This window comes from Electrophorus electricus, chromosome 8 (assembly GCF_013358815.1).
Source record: "Electrophorus electricus isolate fEleEle1 chromosome 8, fEleEle1.pri, whole genome shotgun sequence".
NCBI lineage: Eukaryota > Metazoa > Chordata > Actinopteri > Gymnotiformes > Gymnotidae > Electrophorus > Electrophorus electricus.
This window is the reverse complement of record NC_049542.1, coordinates 12,103,856-12,127,326: the sequence shown is the minus strand read 5'-3', so window position 1 is coordinate 12,127,326 and position 23,471 is coordinate 12,103,856. Positions and strand designations below refer to the sequence as shown.

General features: G+C 45.1%; 1 protein-coding gene across 3 annotated transcripts in view; it reads right to left on the bottom strand.

The window, feature by feature from the left end:
- Positions 1-23,471, bottom strand: part of ash1l (ash1 (absent, small, or homeotic)-like (Drosophila)) — a 33,067-nt gene that overhangs the window by 2,760 nt on the left and 6,836 nt on the right. For all 3 annotated transcript variants that reach the window (XM_027002336.2, XM_027002335.2, XM_027002337.2), the window contains 23 exons: positions 18,366-22,701; positions 15,266-15,986; positions 14,858-15,031; positions 14,622-14,716; positions 14,008-14,081; positions 13,828-13,873; positions 13,478-13,586; positions 12,013-12,219; positions 11,163-11,309; positions 9,318-9,426; positions 8,936-9,088; positions 8,758-8,828; positions 8,475-8,641; positions 8,232-8,384; positions 6,889-6,943; positions 6,362-6,494; positions 5,628-5,921; positions 4,894-4,980; positions 4,508-4,598; positions 4,119-4,257; positions 3,751-3,923; positions 3,227-3,393; positions 217-703 (listed from right to left, as the gene is read on the bottom strand). In XM_027002336.2, coding sequence (XP_026858137.2) covers positions 217-703; positions 3,227-3,393; positions 3,751-3,923; positions 4,119-4,257; positions 4,508-4,598; positions 4,894-4,980; positions 5,628-5,921; positions 6,362-6,494; positions 6,889-6,943; positions 8,232-8,384; positions 8,475-8,641; positions 8,758-8,828; positions 8,936-9,088; positions 9,318-9,426; positions 11,163-11,309; positions 12,013-12,219; positions 13,478-13,586; positions 13,828-13,873; positions 14,008-14,081; positions 14,622-14,716; positions 14,858-15,031; positions 15,266-15,986; positions 18,366-22,701 — 8,188 coding nt within the window. The remainder of the gene's footprint in view (positions 1-216; positions 704-3,226; positions 3,394-3,750; positions 3,924-4,118; positions 4,258-4,507; positions 4,599-4,893; positions 4,981-5,627; positions 5,922-6,361; positions 6,495-6,888; positions 6,944-8,231; positions 8,385-8,474; positions 8,642-8,757; positions 8,829-8,935; positions 9,089-9,317; positions 9,427-11,162; positions 11,310-12,012; positions 12,220-13,477; positions 13,587-13,827; positions 13,874-14,007; positions 14,082-14,621; positions 14,717-14,857; positions 15,032-15,265; positions 15,987-18,365; positions 22,702-23,471) is intronic.

Sequence of the window (23,471 nt, the reverse complement as noted above, 5' to 3'; positions counted from 1 at the left end):
ATACTGTCCTATAGAGTGTAGCTCTAGCACATCTGGCTGTAATACATAATTGCTACTGAAGGCCCTGATGATCTGAATCAGGTGTGTTAGATTAGGACTGGAACTGAAGTACAGAGCAGCAGATCTCCTATGCTGGGGCACCCCTGCTCCACAACCTCTCTCTGCCTCTGCTTCAATCTTTTAAACTCTATCTCTCTCTTCCACACTCTCTCTCACCATTTTTGCTGGGTGCCCGGTGCAGCAGATCCAGCAGTATCTTGTTCAGTCGCTCTCTCTGCGCCTCCCTCCGGCCCAGGACAGAAGAGTGCAGGGGTGAAGACGAAAGCGACGAGGAGGAGCGGGGCTCCGACATCTCTGGGCCTCGGACACACTCAGCCGAGCCCTCCTCCACTTCCCTCCTCTCCTCCTCCTCTTCCACCTCCTCTTCCTCTTCCTCCTCCTCCTCTCTGGCTCTTCGCTCCTGTGATGGCTCCAGCGGACCCAGGGCCGAGGAGGAGTCCTCACGGGCTCGCTCCACGACTCCTTCTGCGTCTCTTCCTCCTGTTCCTCCTCCTCCCACGTCTCTTGAGAAGGCAATGGACAGCTGGTCACATGGTCCATTGGGTGCATTGTCTTCCTCGCAAGCCACAGCCCCTTTGGAACGCTCGCTCTTCCAAGCCGAGCGGCCACCATTCCTCTTGTAATTATCTGGCACATAGTGAGGCTGTCAGAAAGAAATGATAGGTGGACATGAAAGATTAGGTGCTTGTGTTAACAAGGTTGGTATAGATGGGCGTGACCAGAATCTTGTGTTAACGAGGTTTGTACAAATGGGCCTGACCACAAGTATGTGTTAACAAGGTTTCTATAGACGGGCATGACCAGAATCTTATTTTAACGAGGTTTGTATAGACGGGCATGACCAGAATCTTATGTTAACGAGGTGTGTACAGTTGGGTGTGACCAGAATCTTGTGTTAATGAGGTTTGCACAAATGGCCGTGACCAGAATCATATGTTAACGTGATTTGTATAGATGGGCGTGACCAGAATCTTATTTTAACGAGGTTTGTATAGATGGTTGTGACCAGAATCTTATGTTAACGAGGTGTATACAGTTGGGTGTGACCAGAATCTTGTGCCAATGAAGTCTGTACATATGGTGTGACCAGAATCTTGTGTTAATGAGGTTTGCACAAATGGCCGTGACCAGAATCATATGTTAACATGATTTGGATAGATGGGGATGACCAGAATCTTGTGGTATCAAGGTTTTGATAGATGGGCATGACCAGAATCTTGTTTTAATGATGTTTGTACAGATGGTCGTGACCAGAGTCTTGTGGCTGATAATTTAGAATTTATTGTCATCAACTCGAATTTTAGCCAAATATTTGTGTGATCGTTTTCATATATCCAACAATTTAAGCCTTCTTGTTTAACATAGGCTTTGTCTAAATATTACTACAGTTCTAAGAAATATACTAATAATCATACATGGGTAGTGTTTTTTGTAAAGTGCAACCTGTGTTTGGAATAATAATGTGTGGTTTTTTTAGACATTAAGCAAACTATCTGATGTTGGTGATTGTGGAGTTTTGTAGTTATGCTTTATTTCTGTGGACTTTCCAGCCACTCTCTCACACACTCACTCTCTGACTGTCTCTGCTCAGTATGGCTGCCTCACTCACTCCTAAAATTTACAATATAGTTCGTCTGCATTTTCTCTGTGATTCCACATCAATTTAGTAATAACCTTATAACTGTTCTTGTGAATTTCAGCAGTAAATCGCTGTTCTACCCCCTACACACCAAATGCACACCAGGTACTAAGTGATCAAACAGAGTGACTACAAGTACGAGTCTCGCTTCACTCTAACTCTGCTCAAACAAAGAGAAATTTAAATCTGATAATGTTTAAAAGATGGTTATTCTTTCTAACCAAATAAAAAATATCTATGGACAGTTAGTTGATTATTCTCCAGCTTCTTCAAAATTCAAAATCTCAAGTCTACCTCAAAACTCAGCAGGCTAACAGAAAAGTGCTTTGTTCCATATTTTCATGCAGTTTGAACGCAGTAAAGCCACAGAGTAATTAACTTTGTAAATTTAGAGAAGGTGAGTAGTTTATTACTTTGGTTATTATTTCTCTTCTCCAGTACTGTCAGGTTTCTGCTTCTCTTTCTCCTTTCCCCATCCTGAATTTCCTTTATTTATCATCGTCAAACTGAAAACGTCATCATTTGTTTTTTTTAATGGATTAATAAACAAATCACCATTGGTTGTGAATATAAAAGTAACCAGTGGTAAAAAGCTATTTTGCCTCGTTTAAATGCTCTTACTGGAAGGTAGGTAGCATGTTCCCTACCCTGGGGTAAATGATAGCAATGGAAATCACGTGTGTGAGTGAACAGATATTTGCATTTAAACATAATAGTTTTTAAATCATTAATGGGAAGAAAATGCTAGTTATACTCTTCAGTAGTGTATAAGCTGCTCAAACCAGCTCAGATGTTATTATGCTTCCTGCTCAAACCAGCCCAGATGTCATCATGTGACCTGTTCAAACTAACCTGCCCATTATCATGTGACCTGCTCAAACTAACAGTGCTGCTGTGACGTTTTCAGACTGGATTTATTATGGTATTTCATTAAGTTCCTTAAAAATTTCTTCACTGATATCCAATCTTTGCTAATATTGGCCCGATTCCAATATGTGATATCAGATCAGTGCCATCTCCAAACGTGAGGTCTGATTTACCTGGGACATGGCTATGTAAAATTAATTAATGATCCATTTTTTGCGTTTAACATGACTTACACCCACTGCATTTTGAATATACACTTCAGAGCTATATAGAAGTGTGTAAAGGTAAAATTATTGGTTCTTTATATTGGTATCAGCCAAAAAAGGGTGCTAATTATTGGTTATCGAATCAACCCAAGAAATTAAATATTAGTGTATCCCTAAATCTGAGGTTCAGAAAAAAAAAAAAAAAAAAAAGCTAGTTTAACAGACTATGGAGAAACAGATCAGTTCACTGAACTGGTCAGCCTGAGGATAATTTAGAGCTGAACATGACATTAGGGAAGGCAATATTTTTGTCGACTTCTGAAGACAGCATTTAAAAGCAAATCAACAAACATATTATTCCTCATTATAATAATCATCTAATACTCTTATTATAATATAAGCTTTCGAGGAGCTCTGCACATCACACTGCTGATCCCAGACCTGCTCCACTCACCGAGAAGTCCCTCTTAGGCGTGAGCCTCTTGGGGAAGTGGTTGAAGGCGTAGGGCTTTGTGCATACGGGATATCGGTTACGATGGATTTTGTAGAAGAGGTGCGCAGACTTGTCCAGCCTATAGTCACAGATGTACACATCCTCCTCCTTCACACCCTTTGGCCGACCTGGGAAAGGTGGTGAGTGTGGTAGTGAGATGGGGCTGGCACACTAAGATGAGTGTGTGTGTGTGTTTGTGTGCGTGTGTGTGTGTGTGTGTGTGTGTGTGTGTGTGTGTGTGTGTGTGTGTGTGTGAGAGTGTGAGAGAGAGAGAGCAAGAGATAAAGTGGCTGTGTGCAAGGTCAACAGGCATGACTGGGAGGTTTCTACACGAGTGCTCCCCGGGTGTATGAGAGAGTGTGTAGGCAGTCAATTAACTTTGTGCTAGTGTGAGGTCAGTTTAGGACACACCATGTGTGTGTGTGTGTGTGTGTGTGCGTGTGTGTGTGTGTGTATGCTCATGCATGGAGCAGAGCGACCCTCACCCTTGCAGAATGTGTAGAGATCGAGGACGCAGCAGGTGCCCACCACAGCCTCCAGTGGTATGATCTCATAGAGGGGCACTCGGAACAGCTCGTTGTGGTAGAAGCGGCGTGACGGCGAGTGGTGTGTCTCGTGAGGACGGAAGTAATGATGACCGAAGGCAAACCTCTCACCCCTAAGGGACAGAGAGACCGATTGAGAGAGAGTATTAGTGAGACAGAGCGAGAAAGCGGGGGAGAGAACCCCAAGCTGCATTGATGATAAAAGATTTTTCAGTGCAGCTGTACTGTATTAGCAGCAGGAAGTGAAGCAACCTAATGAAGCGGTGGCTTGGCCTGAGAGGTGAAGTGGGAAGGTGAAGCGAGCTTACTTCTCGTTCTTCCAGAGTTTCTCGATGCGGAAGATGTCCAGTTTTTCTCGGTTGATGTGGGAGAGAAGCCGGTAGGACTGGCGCACCGGCTGGCCCTCAGGAGTACGCCTGCTGTCCCTCATCAGGTACACACAGTCACCTGTAAAACAGATACATACATACATACATACATACATGCATACATATGCACGCATACACGCAGAGGAAAATTGAGGAAGTGTCAAACACAATAATAATACTGACCAAATGGTCAGAACACACCTTTTCCCCATTAATACATTAATGTGGTCCTACAAAAGTGAATGCTTCTGCTCCCTCACAAGATTCTCAACATCAAGACTCTTCAACAAGACGCATGCATGCACGCATGTAATAACACCTCCACATACCCTGGTGTAGCAGCAGGTCATCTCGGAGCAGGCAAATGTAGTAGGTGGAGCCTGACTGGGCGTAACTAGGCTGAGGCACCATTGGGACTTCCTATTGTTTATGAAGAAGAGTCATGTGACAACCGGAAGCTGGACAGTTGGAAAAGCATGTCTTTTAAAGGCTTGTGGACAAATATATAATCTCATTCACTTTGATTGGCATGACCAACACAGCAGTGAGCAGAAAGTGAAAGCGAAAGTAGTGCCAGACACCAAATTAACACTCAGACGCACAATTGCTAATGGCGTGGATTTTACTGCGGCTAGAGCTTACGGGCGGGGCAAAAGAATGCAGTAGCCCCCATGGTCATTCAGTGAGGGGGCTGGGGGGTGTAAACGTTACCCACCCTGTCCACTGGACGAGGATCACACTGCTCGCAGAGATAGTGCTCCACTTCTGTCTCCAGACGCATGCAGTCGAAGTGCTGCCAGACCTGTGAGGGAGTCAGAGTGTGGATAAAGATGACCAGATTTGCCAGCTGTTGTCCATCCTGATACCCCACACTTAAAGGGTTCTTTAGTGTATTGGGCCATGGGTTTGGAAAACATTCCCAGTATCTGTCATTATAATGCAACGCTGCACTTCGTGTCAAATGTTTGGGACCAGTTTCTTAAAATCACTACAATGGAGTTTTTCATAGGTCAGGAAAGTTTTCACCATTGGTCATTAGCCAATTATACCAGCTTCCTTTTCATGGGTGAACTGGGAACTCAGACAAATGGTTCTGCACAGGAAAGAAGTGAAAATGGTGTGGCAATCAATCCTGCCTCTCAGAGCACGCACACTGTAAAGCAGGGGGTGAACATCTGTTCATTCCCCTTACAACAGTAAAACAGAGCCTCGAGTTGAAGCGTAAAATAATATTTCTTTAAAATGGTAAATGGGTTTTCGTATGTGTCCAAGAAGCTTGCTTTTTCCAAAACATTTGAAAACATTCAAATAACAGGCCCTTAAGACTTACATTCACCTCCATGCACTGGGTAAGAACCAAAGACTACAGGCTGCGGAATTTTTTAAAAAAGCAGAAACGTGTTTCAGCTGCCCAGATTTCTACATTTCTTTTGGGGGGAATCATCTCACCATGCACTTCTCACACTGAATCATCAGGCCCTCGTCCTTATACATGCCGCAGATGCAACGGATGACATCATCGTCCTTGTTGTGGGACCCGTTGTGATGCTGCTGCTGCTGGTGGTGGTGGTGGTGATGGTGGTTGCCATGGTCGCGCTCCAGCGAGTCGGAGCTGTCAGCCTCACTGGCCGTCTCGCCCATGATCTCGTCAATCTGCACGGCTGCCTCGTGCCGCGCCCCATAGTAGGCCTTACGCAGGCGGCAAACGTCCCTGCCCACTGGTGACTTGCGCCCATAGTATTTCTGCCAGTACAAAGAGCAAAGGGCAGGGTGTGAGACACACTCACTCTGGCAAACATGACACTTCAAACGTTACTGACGTGAGCTAAACTGACTTGAACTTTAAAATACAATGGTGCACAGCAAGCAAAACTACCCTCCAGCAGCTCAGTGTGGGAGCCAAAACAGAGAGGGGACTTCGTTAGAAGTTACTGGGCATGGCGTTAATGATGCCACTCAAATATTTTTTCTCTGTCTGAGTGGGACCCAAGGGTATTGAATTCCATTATGTTCTATCCCAGTCTGGGACTGCATTGTTATTTACTGATGGCAGCTTGGAGAGAGATTAAAGCAAGCTCTGAAGCTGTGGTGAACTCCAGCGTCATGCATCTAACACCATTTTTCCATCTACTACGAGGAACTCCTCTTGCCGTGTGAGAGGAAGGCTGTGTGGCTGCACTGACCTCGGCGTTGCGGAACACTTTAAGCATGTCCGTGTCAAATGCCTCCACCGTTTTGTAATGTCCCGTCAGAATCTGCTTCTCGATAGTGCTGAGGTCCAGAGGATCCGACACCTTCTCATAGTACTGTGTGTTCCTATGAACATACACAAGCAGTGAGCACTCCTGAAAAATGCACTGTTCTGGTAACTTTATGGAGAATCATTGCGCCACTGCAAGCATCAGGGACACTTTTGATTGGCTTACTCGGGTCCAGACAAATCAGGCTGATGTATCTGAACTACTGTTTTTACATTTAGTGTTTCACTGCTGTTATCACACCCAATTCAAACCAACCTGTTATCAACTATCTTACTGTACTTCCATGCAGATTTATGCATGACCATTAATGTACTGTAAAAAGGATGCCATTTTGTAATTATACAACGTCTGTATCTATGCAACTACATCAAGGCTTTTCTATCAGCAAAAATGTAACAATGACTAGACAGAGGATTAAGAACAGTTAGTAATCACAACTAGACTCTTACCTCTTTCTGGAAGGTAGGTTAAGCAGGGGAGCAGCCAGGGTTTGGCCAGCTGAGTCTACAGAGAATGAGAGAGAGAGAGAGAGAGAGAGAGAGAGAGAGAGAGAGAGAGAGAGAGAGAGAGAGAGACAGGGAAGCAGAGAGAGGAAGAGAGGGAGAGAAAGAGAGAAAGGAAGGGAGGGAGAGAGACGGGCAGAGAGGAAGAGAAAGTGATGGAGAAGGAGAGCAGGAGGGAGGGAGGGAAAAAGAGAGAAAGAGCAGGGGGACAGAGAGAGGGAGGGGGGGAGAGGAGAAGACTTAGTGTGTTTCTCAGAGCAGGTGTGCACGTGAGAGGCAGCACCAGGGGGTTTGGTGATTCATTTCAATACTCGGTGGTGGCAGTTGCCATGGGATATTGCGCAAAAGTCAAACGTCCTATTTCATCATTTTATGAGACCTACATAGCACAGTACCACAATGTCAGCCCACCCAAGAATGGCTGTTGAGCTGAAGTTGGCGTCTATGTGTGCTCTACCTTTTGTGTGGGCTCTGGTAGAAGTGTTCTGTCTGACAGGCAGGCCCTGGCACCTGTCTGTTGCAGACCAGGGAGTATGGGCACTGCATCATCGCTCGATCAGAAAAAACAACAACAACAACAACAAAATGTTGCAGCACAGACTTGTGCGAAATGAGCTTTTTGCTTGTTTGTCCTTTGGCACGCCTTCTGGAGGGTTTATCAGTGTCTGAGTAAAGTTGAGTCTGTGAGTTCTCATGTGGTGCTGTCCACTTACGCTGCACATTTAGCATGGGGATGAAACTGTTTAAACCAGAGCATCGGGGGAAGGGCTTTGTTAATGAGACAGCGTGTGCCGTGGATACGCCGCCTTGCAGCTGGGGGTGGGGGGTGCTGGTGTTCCTTTTGCTGTGGTTGCTAGACTTCATGATTTTCATTCATAGGTTAATTCAGCTGGTGAAGGTTTCTATGCCAATATATGTGTGGTGGAAGCAGGTTAAATTGTTCATCAGACCCACCCAGCACCATCAGGCCCACCCACAAATAAAAGCCCACTGGAGTCTGTGTCTGTGTGCATACATACGTTAGAGACAATTTGTAGCAGACTGTCATTAGTCACTCGTTAACAGCAAGATAACACATTAGTCTGAGGTGTTGAGAGGGAGCATGTACAAGAATCAGGAATACTAGCATTTGTATGCCAAGTGTTTGAGTGTGTTTTATAGTTGTTAACTCAAACTGCCTGACACAGCTTTGCATGCGGCACATTTTGTGTGTATGTGTGTATATATATATGTGTGCATGCGTTTGTGTGTGTGCGTGTGTTTGTGCGCACATGTGCCTTAGTACTGACCCTTGTAGCTGGTGATCATGTCGCAGATCTCTTTGAAGATGTGTGCAAGGCGTGCCGTGCGTGTGACCTCCGTGTTCTCCTCGGCAGCGGCCAGCCTGCGCGTGCGCACTGACCGCGCCGTCTGCAGTGCGGAGAACTGCGTCAGGAACACGTCTGAGGGACAGGAGGGCTGTGATGAGGCAAGTGGACAGACAAGGGGGTGCAAGGGGCATCCTCCCTAGGGGGGAACAGGCATGCACACACCTGACTTGATGTTGCCGTCGTCGCGGATGACGCCGCCCCAGCGGGCGTAGAGGGAGAGGCTGGTGCCCTCACGCTCCCGTTCCCCATCCCTCTTCAGCAGCTCCTGCTTCTCCCGCATTTTTTCCCAGTTGCGCAGGAGGAAGACACGGTGCTTCAGCACAAAGTTCCTGGGGACAGAGAGCAGCGAGAGGTGGGCTCAGAACCTGGTCTTTGGTATGAGCATCTGCCAGTGTGTGTGTGTGTGTGTGTGTGTGTGTGTGTGGGTGTGTGTGTGGCAGCCTACCGCTCTCTGTTAGACATGGGCTTCATTAGAAGGTGCTGGTAAAACTTGCTACTGTCACTGGACTCTTCCTCCTGAGACCAGACAGAAGAGCAAACCAAATGTTACTGCTAATTTTTAAAACCGGATTACATGTCTGCCTGTGGCCATTCACTCTCAGGCAAGGAGCACGCACACATACCCGCTTTTTCAGCTGGTGCTTTGACTTGCGCTTCTCTTTCAGCCTCCCAAGCCTCCGAGCTCCGCCTCCGGCTTTGCCAGGTAGGCCATTGATACGTTGGCTCTTGCCTCCTATGATTCCACGGCAGCCTTCTGAGCCACACTTACACACTTGCTGTAGAGGGAGAAAAAGAGAGTAGCATTAAAGCGAATGGAAGAAAGGAGGTAAAGAAAAACAGTTTTCAGGTACACCAGCCTTTTAAAATGTCATATCCATGAACAAGCATGGCAAGCCACAGGCAGGTAGGCAGTCAGTGACACACAGACTAATACCGCTGCGTACATGGGTGTGCACGTGGATGTCCAAAGTTCCAGCTCCAGAGAACCAAAATTACCACACCCACCTGTTCTTCAGTGTTAAAGGAGTGGAAATTGTAGTCATAGGTGAGCTCAGTCCCACTGTCCATGTCCTTCAGAGCAAAAAGACCAATCCTGTACACTCCGTTCACAGACCTTGAAAAGGAAATTGCAGGTTAGTATCAAACTGGCATCAAATTCTAATTTTTTTTTATCATATTAATGAAGTGATCTGTATTAGATATTTTTTTCTTCCGATATGGCAAGCAACACTGAAATGATAAGGAGAGTTAATGTAATTAATGTAGTTAATGAGGCAGTTCAGCCATAAACAGCAATTCCTGAGGATTTCTTGTGGAGCATTTCCCAAGCTATGGCTGCTTTTAGCTGTTAATAGGACAAGTAGTGGAAGAGATTTTCAGTTCTACATTAGGGCCCTGTGAGACATAATAGGTTGAAGTCATTGTGAAACCTGGCTTTGTGTATGTGTGTGCACCTGTGAGAGAGAGAGTGAGAGAGAGGGAGAATATGTGTGTAAGAGAATGCATGTGGGTATGATTATCTAGTGGGCAGCACAGCTGTGTCCTCCACCCTCTCCTACCAGCCACACATAATCGCTCTTCCATGACAAGAAGGATGAACTACCATTACAAGCTTTCTCTCTTCTCTCTGTGTGTGTGTGTGTCCATCCTTTGGTATCCAGCAAATGTTAGGTTTGTGGCATGGATCTCTAATGCACAGCTCTATTCCTGAGGATGTTTACATATCACCTAATCACTGGCATTCTTTATCATTCAACAAACCTAATGAACATCTTAAGTTTATTTTGTGGTGAAGTCATAGGCACTTAGTCCATGTATTGATTCAGAGATTCAGCTGAAGCACCAGGCGTTACGTAACCATCACCAAACAGCTTAAAAATATCTGTTAAGAGTTGGCTGAGCGTTTAAGGAACACTGATAAATTTTCATCGCAGCCGTGAGTATTTTTTAAAGTCAACAGTGGCTCTCTTAACTTCTAGCATAAGATTCACTGCACATGACTCATGTTTCCTTTGACTTGCCATATACCAGAAGTGCTGCTTGTACTGTAATTTTAAGCACTAGGTAGCAGTGATTGGTTATGCACTGCTGTTTGAGTTTGCATGATGCCAGGTTCCGACAGCACAATTTTTCTGCCTTTCACTATGGTCACCGTGTCAGTCAACATATCTTGGTCAAGAGACTGACAACAGTTTGACACCGAACAATCATCATTCACATCCTTGTATCAGTTTCTGGAGCGTTGGCTATGAGGATCAAGAAACTGTCATTCATGGCTACAGAAGCACTACATGTGATACTGGTCTTTTTGCATTCGGAAAAGAAATAGGAATAACGAATGTGGACCTGCTTCTGGGTGTCACGAAGAGGACAGAATGGGCTGTCTGTCCTTTAAAGAGACCTTGCGGTAATGAACAACATGCCAAAAACACTACATACAATGTCTGGGTATTGGGAATTGTAAACTTTGATAAATGTAGATAGAAATATGGTTTAATATAATAACTGAAATCAACAGCAAAAGTAGCACCCTTTTTTCTTCGCCATATTTACATTATGTTCCCCAGAGAGCACCCTGTCATCCTATTGGTCATAGACACTGTGAGACTAGAAAAGAAAATACAAAAAGATTCTGACATGCTAGATCTCTCATCAGGCTATCTTGGGGTGTTCCAGACACCACACTCCTGTTCTTCGATTAGGTCACACTACAAGACCTACTCCTCACTCCTGAATCTCATAATCAGGCCTGTTGCTGGTACTTTACTGGCTATGAAAAGATCGTGTTAAAATTGGGCTGAATTTGTGTAATGTGAGCCCCACATTGCTGAAACATGTTATTGAACCCACCACTTCTGCATCTCGCAGTTGGGCTCACAGCTGTGATTGATGAAGCGTGCCTCGTTGCCCATGCGATAGCTGTCGATCACCATGCCACTGTCCAGGTTCAGACAGTACTGGCCACTGTGAGAGAAGTACTGCTCCATCATCCGGCTCCTGCAGACAGTGTGGCTCCGTTACAGATTTCAAACCATGTCAGGCTTGTGTTTTTTCTCACAATTGTGTGAATCAAATTAAAAAAAGAAGGAAAATAACAAATATAAGCTTTACAAATGCTTCAAGGGTAATGTAATTAATTTCCAAATTGACATTTTGAAAGCAACACCTGTACTCTGTACAAACTCTTTCAGAATCAGTTAATATGTACTCACCGGCTATTTTATTAGTTACATCTGTCAATGTACAGTTACAGACAATATCACACTGCTGGCTAAATAACATTTAAGTGACAGATGGTTCTCACCACCGCATAAAGACTGACACATGACAGTAGCATGGCTGTGGGTGTTGAGGTGGCACATGTTTGTAACGTACAGTGCTGCTAGGGTTTTCACATGTGTCAGTGTCACTTCTGGTTTGAGAGTGGTCCACCACCCAAAAATATTCAGCCAACAGATGAACTACAAACAACAGTTAGGCTACAAACTCCAAACATACACCAGTAAGATGGACCTATAAGACAACTGCAATTACACCTGTAAGATCAACTGCACGTACACCTGTAAGATGGAGCTTGAAAACAACTGCAATTCTTCCAATTTTCCTCTCCGGTCAGTAAGCCATAGTTCAGTACCTTCCTCCTGCACACGAATATTTGAAACTCTCTTGTGCTTTGGGAGTGCGCCGTTACGGGGCTGACCTGAACTCCTGCTCACTGACTACCTCTCCCAGGTACTCGATGATGAACTGGCCGGAGCGGAGCGGCTCCTTGGTGCGGATGCCCCAGCCCTTGCCCTCTGTACGGAAGCGCTCCAGACACTGGACCCATTCGTGCCTCTGGATGCGCTGGTTATCACACTGCTCACCGCATGGGCAAGTGCTGGGGGAGCACTCAGCAAAGATCATCCTGAGAGAAGGGCAAGACGGGAGAGAGGGGTGGGGCAGGGCAGGTGATGAATGAGGGGTCAGGACAGCATCAGTGTGGACAAGAAAGACAGAGAGAGGTAATGGAGATGAGAGGGTGGTGAGACATGAAAAGGAAAAAAGACCTGTCATATTGTTTTAATATTCTACACACTACTGACTTGTTTTATATCGAAATAGGTGTGGGCAATATGATTATATGTTATAACAATTAAACGATTCTTACAGGTACCACAGGTATCAGTAAAGGTCACTGCCTAATGGCAAATCTCATAAGAATTGAGATTTAGACTTATTTATAGACTGACCATCATATTGTTTGATATTGTGTGTGTGTGTGTGTGTATTTGGTGGGGGCCTGACTTATATGAAGGTAAGAGATTTATTTGCACTGGCAAAAATGTTGCTAATAAAGAAATGATAATGCATTTTTACGTTATATAATAAAAACTCTTTTAGAAATGTGATTCTATCTTGAACAACAACCAAACATACGGTCTTGTGCTAAGGGGTGCCAATAACTTCCTTTGTGAATGCTTGACAAACAGATCAGTCAGAGAGCACTTCACATAAAACGGTGTTTTATTGGCAGAATCATAGTTGCTAATATTATCAGTTATCAGGATGCTATTTCTTTACAGTCAGTACTGGTGACAGTGTTTTCATACTGGTTAGGTCCTTGATACAACTGCATAAATTGAATAGTAACATGAAGCTGATATTTGCTAACACCTTATACCATTGTGCCAATTTCCATTTTTATCAATTGTTTGATTTTTTAAAAATTTTTTGTTCATTTTCAAACTGTTTATTTTTGTCAATGTTGAAAAAATGCAAAGGAACTAAAACATACAAATAATCAGAGAACCACAAAAAAATCCAGTGTCCATCAATAATGGTGAAGTAATCACGAATGTCAAAGTATTGTGATTTCTGAGTTACAACCCACCATTAAGCCAAAAGCACCCCCCCCCCCAAAGACTCCCTCTGCTTTCAGAAGGTTTATGAATTTAGGACACCAACAACTTCCACAAAAGGCCTAACCTAAAAAGATCACACTCCCACTGTGGGGCCTTTTATCCACCTTTCAACAGTGCACAGCCATTAAACATTACAGTAGTAGCTGGATGGCTTCATTAACTGTACTTCATTAACCTGGGGGTGGGGGTTGGTCAAGGGCAAAAAGCCTCTGTAATGTGGTTCTAAATAAGAGCCTACCAAATAGGATCAACAGCTCTTACCTGTTCAGGCAGTCATCCAAGCAGCCCTTGTCACCGGAGTCATCAGGGAGCCTGCAGTTGCAAGTAGTGGCTTCATAGCCTGAGAGAGGCTTCACATCCACATATACATCTAAGAGGGTCAGTGGAAATGGTTAGAATACTAAAACATTATGCTAGAAATTCCTAAAAACTAGATATGAATGAGAAGTCAATTTCATGTCAAAATTGTGTTTTATAAAGAATATAAAAATCAAACATTTCTCCTAATCTCTGAACCCTAATAAATGAAAAAATCCTAAATGACCAAGATAATGATGTTTCTTTTTTTAAAATTCTGTGCATATGTACTGAATAATGAAAAATGTCCTTACTGGATCTAATTTTCTTGTAGAGAGGCACATCCGGTCTCTTATAGAGCTGAAATGAACAGTAAAATGTTACTGAACAAAATCACTGTAATAACTGGCAGATGGCAAGATGAACATTTAATAACTGTGAAGAGAGTGATGCCTAGCTGTGTAAAATGAAGGTGCGTGGTTCTAGCCAGCTACCTGGTCGTGTTTCCAAAGCCAAAGGATATCGTAAGGCAACTGGAAATCAATGCGCTTCTGTCTCAAGTACTTCCCTGGAGAGGACAGGAGGTTAATGACAGGCAGGCCTTGCGGGGCTCACATGTTGTACCACTCAGTCAGTGGAACCACACAGTAGGCCACGTAACTAAATACTCAACCCATCCGCAAACCAATTGTTTTGTAACCCGACGGTCATGTAACTAATGAGCAAATAACTAGGGAGCAAGCTTAGACTAATGATGTTGTGGAGTTCAGTATATATGTTGCTCTTTCTATGTGAGGTATAAGCAGTGGTGATTGAAAATAAGAAAATAATATCTCAATATTCACGAAACATAAAGATGATAACTTTTAAGTGTGGTTTGACTGAAAAAGTTCATCATCTTTATATCTCATGAATATTAAGATATATAAATGAGGAATTGATGTAAAGGGCAGTGAACAAAACCTTATTTATCAATGATGAGTAGACTGCATGAAGTTATTTTGCAGTGAAATATTCTCAGAACTTAATTATTCAGATGAGCAATTTGAAGGCCACCATTGAAAGCAACATACAAAAAAGCACAAAGGTCTTGTGACTTGGGACTTACCAACATGGATGGGAGCCGGAAGAAGACCATACTCGTGTTCACCTGGAGTATACTCCAACTTCTCCTTCTTTAGCTGTAACAGTTGACTGCGGGGACTAGTATGGACACAAAGGGAGGAAGAGAAAGTTCGGCTGTGAAGAAATGCAAGGAAATCAGGGCGTTTCGTGCTTTAAAGAACAGTTCTACAAAGCTATAGAAAGAGTGGAGGCAACAGTGCCTTCATGTGCTATACATACTCATCTGTCTTGTATACATCAGAATAAAGCCCCGCCTTCTGGAACTTCTTTTTAGGTGGCCTAGCAGCTCTCTTCTCCCGCTGACTAGTCATTGGTGTGGGTGGAGCTTGTTCTATGGGGGCTGGAGCTGTGGGCTCAGGGGAGGAGTGGCCATCGGACTTCCCCTCAACAGCACTGTATGGTAAAAACATGTTTCCACACTGTATTTGTTTTGGTCTGATAGTAAAATGGTACTGGAGATTACTAACGAGGAAAAGCCAAGTCTCTCATATATATATATATATATATATATATATATATATATATATATATATATATATATATATATATAAATAAAAAACACATACATACACACAAACAAACACACACACACACACACACACACACACACACACACAAAGCAAACACCTCTGAAAACAGTGCATCTCCTCCTGCGTCAGCCAGGGCCTTCCTTTTGTTGCTTGCGCTCTTGCCATCATCTCTTCCTCTCTGGCCACTGGCCTCTCTTCCTCCTCTTCCTCTTCCTCTCTCTCCTCCTCCACCTCCTCCTCATCCTCCTCATTTTCATCTCTGTCTCTTTCCCAGCGCTTTCGTTTCCGGCCCTTCCGCTTTTGGCCCTGTACTACGGACTCGATGGCATCGATCACCGTGTCTCCATCCCAGCCCACTCTGTGCCAGGTAGGAGGCTGGTGGTTCTCTGGGTCAGAGGCCAGAAGTGGTGGCGATGGGGAAGGCGTGGGCAGAGGATGCTTTCGGGGGCGCCCTGGACCCCTCTTCTTCACCACATTGTTGCCTGTACGTGCCTGCCTCTGCAGCTTCTTGGCCCGAAGGATCTTGTTTACATGGTGCAAGTTGTTCTTGGGAGTGGGTGGGACTGAGCGGTGGGACGGGCGTGAGGGGGAGGGGTCCATGCAGCATGAAGGCTGAGGCAGGCGGGTGGAGGGGCTTGCCTGACGACTGGAGGGCCGGGGTGGCACTCCGACCCCGGGTTGGTCTAGACTGCAGTGGGAGAGGCAGGAGGAAGAGTGGGAGATGGAGAGGGGGGGGTGGTGGTGGTGTCGGTGGAGAGGAGCTTCTGAACACTCAGGTGTGCCTGAATGACTGCCTCGTGTCTGCACACCAGAGTTTCCTAAAAGAAAATCAACAGGAGATGAATGAGTAAAAGGATAGAGTTAGGCAAGCTGATGCTAAAATGCTGTTACAGATTTTGAATGACTCCAAGAAGCATGTGCTTATTATCCTTGCCATACATATGGTATCAAAATGAGCTTGTTTGGATCTGACACAGTAACACTTCTGGACAAACTGGAGTCCATATGAGTCTGCTCAAAAGATCATCACAGTGTGACGGAGTAGTAATTACGGTGAGAAAACCGCAAGCCACAGGAGTTCAGATGAAACAGTGTCTTCACTGAGACATCAGAGAAAAACAGACTTATTATTTGCTTCTAAACATAGTGCACTTCTAGTTTTAAAGCAAAATTAGAAGTGAAAGGATGATGATTATGACAGTTTCCAAATAATCCCATTTTTACTTTTAAAAAATTAGCTTGGCATTAAAGGAATTGTAGTTTTTGTTTGTTTGTTTTTATGCACTTTTATGCACTATGCAGTGCTCTTTTAAGGGAGTGGGTATTATGATTTTGCATCCATACGCATCCATGTGCATCCATATATAAAATTGCAGGTTAAAATGTTTTAGTTAGCTCAACCTTTGCAAAAACAGCCAAAAATCGCAATTTAAAAAAATCCAGCCATGTTTTCTCATACTGTTGTATCCTGAATGGTTTGACAAGGGACAATGTACTATCACAAAGTGGAATGGGATGTCTAGTCAGTAAAGATTAATATGAACACTGCCAGTTAAATGTGTGGGACACTACAGATATTTTAAAATGTTTACATTGTCACTTTTCAACCATGCAAGAAAAAAAAAAAACCCTGCTATGTAGAGCATGCATGCGTGTGCACACACACACACACACACACACACACACACACACACACACACACACACACACACATGCGCGCGCGCTCACGTGCACTCAAGCACATGCACATCTTTCCCTCATTGACCAAAGCCTGAAAGGCTAAAGACACATTGTCTATATGTGTACATGTTCCTCTTTTCATTATCTGCTTAATTAACTCACACTCTCATTTTAACACAGCCAAGCAAGTCTATTATGTTCCATCGTCTCTGTTCCTATCCTTTATCTCTCCTCCAATCACTCCCACTCTGTCATTTCACAGCTTCTCTCCAGTCTCATTCACTTCCTAAAATCACTTCTCTTCCAAACCAGACTTTACAACCTTTACTGATCTTCCAGTTCTTCATCTTTTACTAATATATTACACTTGCATTCTAAACACCTCAAGCTTTAAAATAAACCTCTTTCTATTCATTACTGTATCAACCATACAATACTTAAACCTTACACATTCCCTCTTGTTACAATCCTAAAAAGAGGGTGCACTTTTTACATTCTCAATTATATTCTTTTTAAACTACTCTTTTCTAGAGCTTTCTCCCTTTCTAACACTGTTTTCCTGGCCACAGTAGCTCAGAAGTGCAGTCAGTGACAACTGGATGACCTCACGTCTTGAGGTTTATCTTGACATGCTTTGCACTGCACTGCTCTCTCTCATAAGGGACCTTCCTCATATGCACACAAGCGTGTACACATGCACAATCCAACACAGTATATACATCTCAGTCAGCATGAAAACACTGGATCATTGCCCAAAGCTCCCCATATCATCTACTTCAGTATTATTACCTTTATGCAGGTGTGTGTGTGTGACTGTTTGTGTGCTTTCCAGTCTATGCAAAGAGTAAAGCTCTACATTAATTTTGATATATAGAAAATTCAACATACAAAAAATCCTAATGCTGATGTTTCTAAATGAGCCCTGGACAGCATTGCTGGTACTGCGACAAAGCCTTTACTCTTTCCCTCCTGTTCTTTAATAAAGATGCAGCATCAGTGATTTGGGAGGCATTTCATGTTGTTTGCTTTTAGTTTGTGAAAGCAAACATAAGCTTCAAGCAGACAGATGTCAACCACACTGTCTGACTGTGTGACACTAAAATCAGTAGAGCCAGCAACAACCTGTTCTTCAGTAGCAGATTAGTTATTACTGTGTAGAGTGCAGTGTAGCGAAGAATGTCATCGCCCAGTCAAATCACAGCAAAGAATTCTGGAGGACACAGAGGTAACTGCTATATTTGGAATGTGACTACACTTCACTGCATTAATTCTGTAACCTTCACAATGTCAGATGAATTTGGGTCACCTTAGAAGGCTCAAGCACTGATTTACATTCAGTCAGTTGTCGAGGTATTTTAAAAATGTAAGACAAGCCAACAGGAAACAATATATTACTAGTGTACTATATGTAAATTGTTCTCTATGTATATGTTTTATTTTATTATATGGTAATTACCTGAAACACATTAACCATTATTACTCTAGTGGTAACATTAGCTTTGACCTATTAAACATACCTGATTCTCTTCTCTCAGCAGAAGTGGAAAGATCCTTCCTCAATGATCTGTCCAATCGTGTTAGGCTTGAGCTCTCCAAGTTGCCACCTTTCTTGCCTCGATTTCCCCTAAGCGAAGTCCGAGTGAGGGCAGAAGCAAACAGGTTGGTGTGGTGTGAGCCTGAATCTTCCTCTTCATTAGCTGAAGTAGGATCTTCCTCCTCACTATCTGAGCACCCCATTAGGTCTGGCACATGTCCATCAGAGAATGCACCTTGGCTGAGGTTCTGGTTACGAGAAAGCTTAGAGTAATCAGCATCAGAGGAACCCATCCGGAACCAGGAGTCCACAGGTCGATGCCCCCGACTCCCTCGGCCCAAGGATAACCGAGATGGCCCCAGACAGGACATTGAGGCTTCTTTCCGCTTGTACCTTTCTGCTGAGGATGAGGAGGAGGAAGAGGGAGAGTTACTAGAGGCAGCAGCCACCTGCTTGTTAGCACTGGAGTCAGCTGAGACATCCCGGCCATACCCACAACGTTGGAGCGATTCTATGCTTCCTCCTCTTGTTCCTCGCTCCCCTCTTCCTACTCCCATGCTCTCACCTCCACTTCTCCCTCCTCCACCATCTCCAGCTCCTCCGCCATCATCATCTTCTTCCTCTCCACAGCGGTCACGATGCTTGTGCCTGTGCTTGTGTTTATGGTGCCAGCCAAATGACAGATCGGAGGACATGGCAGGGTAGAGTACTGGTGAACGAGTCCCACCTAGATACTCTTGTCGTAGCAGCTTATGCTTCTTTTTGTGGAACTTGGAAGGGTTAAGAAGCAAGTGGGATGGGTGATGGTGATGAACATATGAAGGTGGAGGAGGTGGAGGGAAGGAAGGGGAATGGTGCCCATGGTGGGGTGGGCCCGAATGGGCAGCCTGGTGGTGAGGGTGAGGGTACAGTGCACTGGCTGGGGCGTAGCTCCGATAATAACCAAGTCCGAGAGGGGCGGAGGAGTATGGAACACTGTAAGAAGGGTGATAAAACCCTCCGCTGGAAAGTGGGAACCCTAGCCCAGGAACAAAAGGCACCTCTGACATTGATTCACGCAGCTTGGGGGGCCTTCCACGTTTTTTCTTGAGATCAGGCTTACGGACATAGTGCAGAGAATCACATGGGTAGGCTGGGTGCGGTGAATAGTAACCACTAAAGTTAATCCTGAAGATAGTAGGCAGAAGGTCTCTATGTAGGTAATGATGAGGTGGGGGATTGTTACCACCTCCTATGCTACTGCCTGCACGGGCGCTGGGCATGCCAGTTCCACGGCTTGTGCCAGCTGCAGCTGTACCCAGGCCCAAGCTGCTGCCCAGGCGAAGTGCAGGTGTCCGGTGAGAAATTCGTATTTCAGTGAGCCGCACGCAGATCTCATCAAGCTCAGCAAGGAAGTCAGGATCCTGCCTGCGTGAGCGCAGCTGCAGATACTTCTTCTTGCGTTTGCGCTTCTGCCTTTTCAGCTTGTCATAGCCCGGGCAGCCATGTCCACGGCGCTTACACTTATGCTTATGCTTTTCTTTGTGCCCCACTAGTGCTGAGGGTGCAGCCACAGTGTGTGACCGGCGTGGGTCAGGTGATGACATTGCTCCGAGTGGGGATGGTGTGGGCGAGGGGCGATCAAGAAGTACTGAAGACGAATGTCTCCTACTGCTTCTGGGATTAAGCCCTACGCCAATGCCCACTGATGACCCCATCATTCCAGGCATGAGGAGACCACTGGGCATTCCCTGTGGGACTGCCACCCCGGCTAAACCACTGGCACCTCCAGCCTTCTCACCACGATCTGACGTACTGTTGTTGTCTGTTCCAATGCCACTGTCACTAGGGACAGTCTCCTCACTGTGTGACTCACTGACTGGAGAAGGTGTGGCTTCCTTTAGTTCACCAAGAGGAGCAGGAGATGTGGGCAATAGCGGCCTGGGAGGCGAAAGCTTACGGTAATGGAAGTGCTGCCGGTAATGGTGGTGGTGATGGTGATGACCTCTGCAAGAAGGCTTCTTCTGAGAGTAGTGCGCAGTTGTGGAAGCCCCCAGAGTACGAGGGGAAGGCGCTGAAAAAGTTGGAGGGGTAAAGGGAAATGAGTGGTGGCCCTGATGGGAGTGGCTGTAGTGTGGGTGGGATGTGAAGTGTACTGAACCCGGCTCCACGAAGCTAGCGTCGCTAATAGGGCTTTGGCCCCCACTGGACTGAGAAAGTGATGGAGAGGGAAAAATGTCAGAGGGGGGCACCTGGTGCTGCTGGATTTGTGAGGCCTGAGACTGGTGTGAATGGTGTGGGGAAGATGTATTTGGGGTCAAAAATACCTCGGGTGGTGGTGTAGGGGCACCTGGTGAAGGATTTGCTGGTGCTTTTGGCTTGCGTCCTCTTCTTTTACCCATATATATTGTCCCCTTCTTGCTTACATTGATCTGAGGTCCTAGTTTACCACCAAAGGTTGCCGCAAGTGTTGAGAGAGACTGTGTTGCAGCAGCCACTGTCCCTGACATGCCTGCGCTCTTAGTGATATCCTGCTCAGGTCCCGGACCTGACCCCAGAAGAATCTGGCTGAGGAGCCTCTTCCGCTTTACTGTCTTCATTTTGTTGATCTTGCCTATGAGAGTCTTCATTATGAGCTGCCCATTGCCCTTGTTGCGAAAGCCCTTGTCACCTGCAGAAGAATCCCCTGACTCTGGAGCTAGTGTTGGGGGCTGGGTCTCCTGTGGCAGGGTTGGAGGCAAACGTTTCGGTCTTCCTCGTTTTCTTGGCATGGGTTTAGGAGGGTTCAGATCAACCTCTGGGTGCAAGACAGGGGGATCTTGCTCCTCTTTGGACTTGAGCATGGAATACACTTTTGAGGGGATAACTTTGATAGGTGGGCGACCACGTGCAGGTGCATCCAATCTTGGCATCTTGGACTTAGGACGGCCCCTTTTCTTAGGCGGGGGTCCAAAAAGTTGGGAGACAACAGGGGGCACACGATTAGCATTGGGGGGCCTACCTACAGGCCGACGGATGGGTGGTGAGGAAGCGAGACCTGCACCTAGTGGTGTGGTGGACTTGGGCTGGCTAGGAGAAGTATCTTGCATTGGCCTTTGTGTGCGGTTGACCACTCTAGTCCAGCGAGGTCGTCGACCTCGACGCTTTTTGAGAGGCTTGGAGTCATGTTCTGCTGGTGATGCAGGAGAAGCAGGCTCAGGGTCATCACAAAGCTCTGCCGGGCTGCTGCAAGAACCAGAAGGGGTAGAAGGGGAAGCAGTGTGTTTAGTGGATTCAGCTGGGCTGGGCTCTCCATTAGCACAGCTTTCCTGAATGGGATTTTGCTTAGCTGGGCTTGAGCTCTTTCCCCGCTCACCTGGAGGTACTAAAACAGGTCCCTTCTCTTTAATGTCTTGTTTTCCTGACACTGCTGGGGATGACCCTTTGCTTAAATCTCTGGGATTATCAAAGTTTTTGTCCCACTCCCTCTCTTTCTCAAGATTCTCCTCTGTTTGTGAGGGGCTCACTCTGATTCGTGAGCCAAAGGATGTAGGCATTACCTGGTGACTGCTCACACTCCCTATCCTTTCTAAGGAGGAAGCAGAGGAAGAAAGGGATGGTGTGGAGCAATGTGGAAGGCAGTGCCCAAGACGAGCCTGTGATTTAATTCCATTACTGCTGTCACTGCTGTCATTTGTGATAGTTGTCAAGCGACTGTTGCCGTAAGATACGGCAGGAATGTTGGTGGTGTTGCTACTTATAATCCCCTTTGAGAGTCCATCAGTTTCCTCTTTCCTAGGGATGCCAGATAATTTCTCCAGGATGCTGTCTTTGTTCCTTGAGCCATACGGACGGCCAGGGGGCCTTGATACTGGTGGGGGAGGAGAGAGGTGGACGGCTCTGGAATATGTGTTCCTGTTGGCCATGGCCCGCTCAGGCCGCTGCAGATTGGAGATCAAGGGTGGAGAACTGCTGTGTGTTGAAGCCGGAGACACTTTGCGAACTTTGGCCTTAGGACACTTAGTAGGTGGGCAGGTGGCTATAAGCTGCGCAAGTTTCTCAGTGACTGTAGGTGCACCCCAATTCTGAACTCCTTTCTCTTGCTCCCTCTGGTCACTGTAAATGTACTGAGCGGGTTTTGTGATTCCATCAATTTTGGGTTCCTGGGGAGTTGATGCAGTGGGGGTAGGGGTTGTTGGTGAAGGTACTGGGGGGATGGATTGGAGTATGAAGCTCTTCTTTCCAGAGGAGTGTAGTTTGTTGTCTGTTAGAGGGCGGTGCAAGTTAAGGGGTCTCTCTGAAGATGAAATGGATTTTACATCTGCCTTTCCTTCTGACTTACAGGCCAGTTTCAGAGGACCCTGGTGTGGGGAAAAAAATACATGAGACACTGAAAATTAACATGTAATACAATAGCATATTACTGAACAGGAGTGAAATAGGAGTGTAAAAAAGTGGAATTATGCTGTAGTTTCAAACTGTAGTAAAATTCACATAAAACTGCACTTTTTTCTTAGAAGATAGTTTAACTGAGAGTGAACTTAAGTAAATGCCACTGTACTACCAACCTAAAACCAAAATGGAATTAACTAAATACCACCAAAACACCATCAAAGCCTCTGTTCAGTGATGTGGTTTTTTGCCACCTAGTGCTTGTTTTTTCCCAGAACGGAAAAAAAAGTGTTTTGAACTGAAAGGTTTATCAGACCCAGAAAGTTGACAGCAGGAAAGAGATGAGAGAAAAGAGGAAAACCTCAAGGGAGAATAAAAAAGTGACACAGAAACCAATGAAAGAGGAGAAAAGAAGACAAAAAATGCAAGGTGGGAAGAAAGGATAAGATAAAAAAAAGATGAAAAAAGGTGCTATATGGTATAAAACAGAGAAAAGGATGGAGAAAAAAGCTAAAATGCAAGTAAAAGTGAACAAAGTGAACAGGTGGTAGCTGGTATAAAAATTACTTATTAGAAAGAATACTTGTTAGAAATGCTGAGATCATGTCAAGAGATGATAAAAAAAAATAGCTGTCAATGTGTATCAACCAGGAAAACTGAATAATTCGGCCCAGTCTTGCCAAAATGTTGATCTGGCTCTGTAATACAAAGCCTGCAGCTGACAGCTAGTGCAATTTTT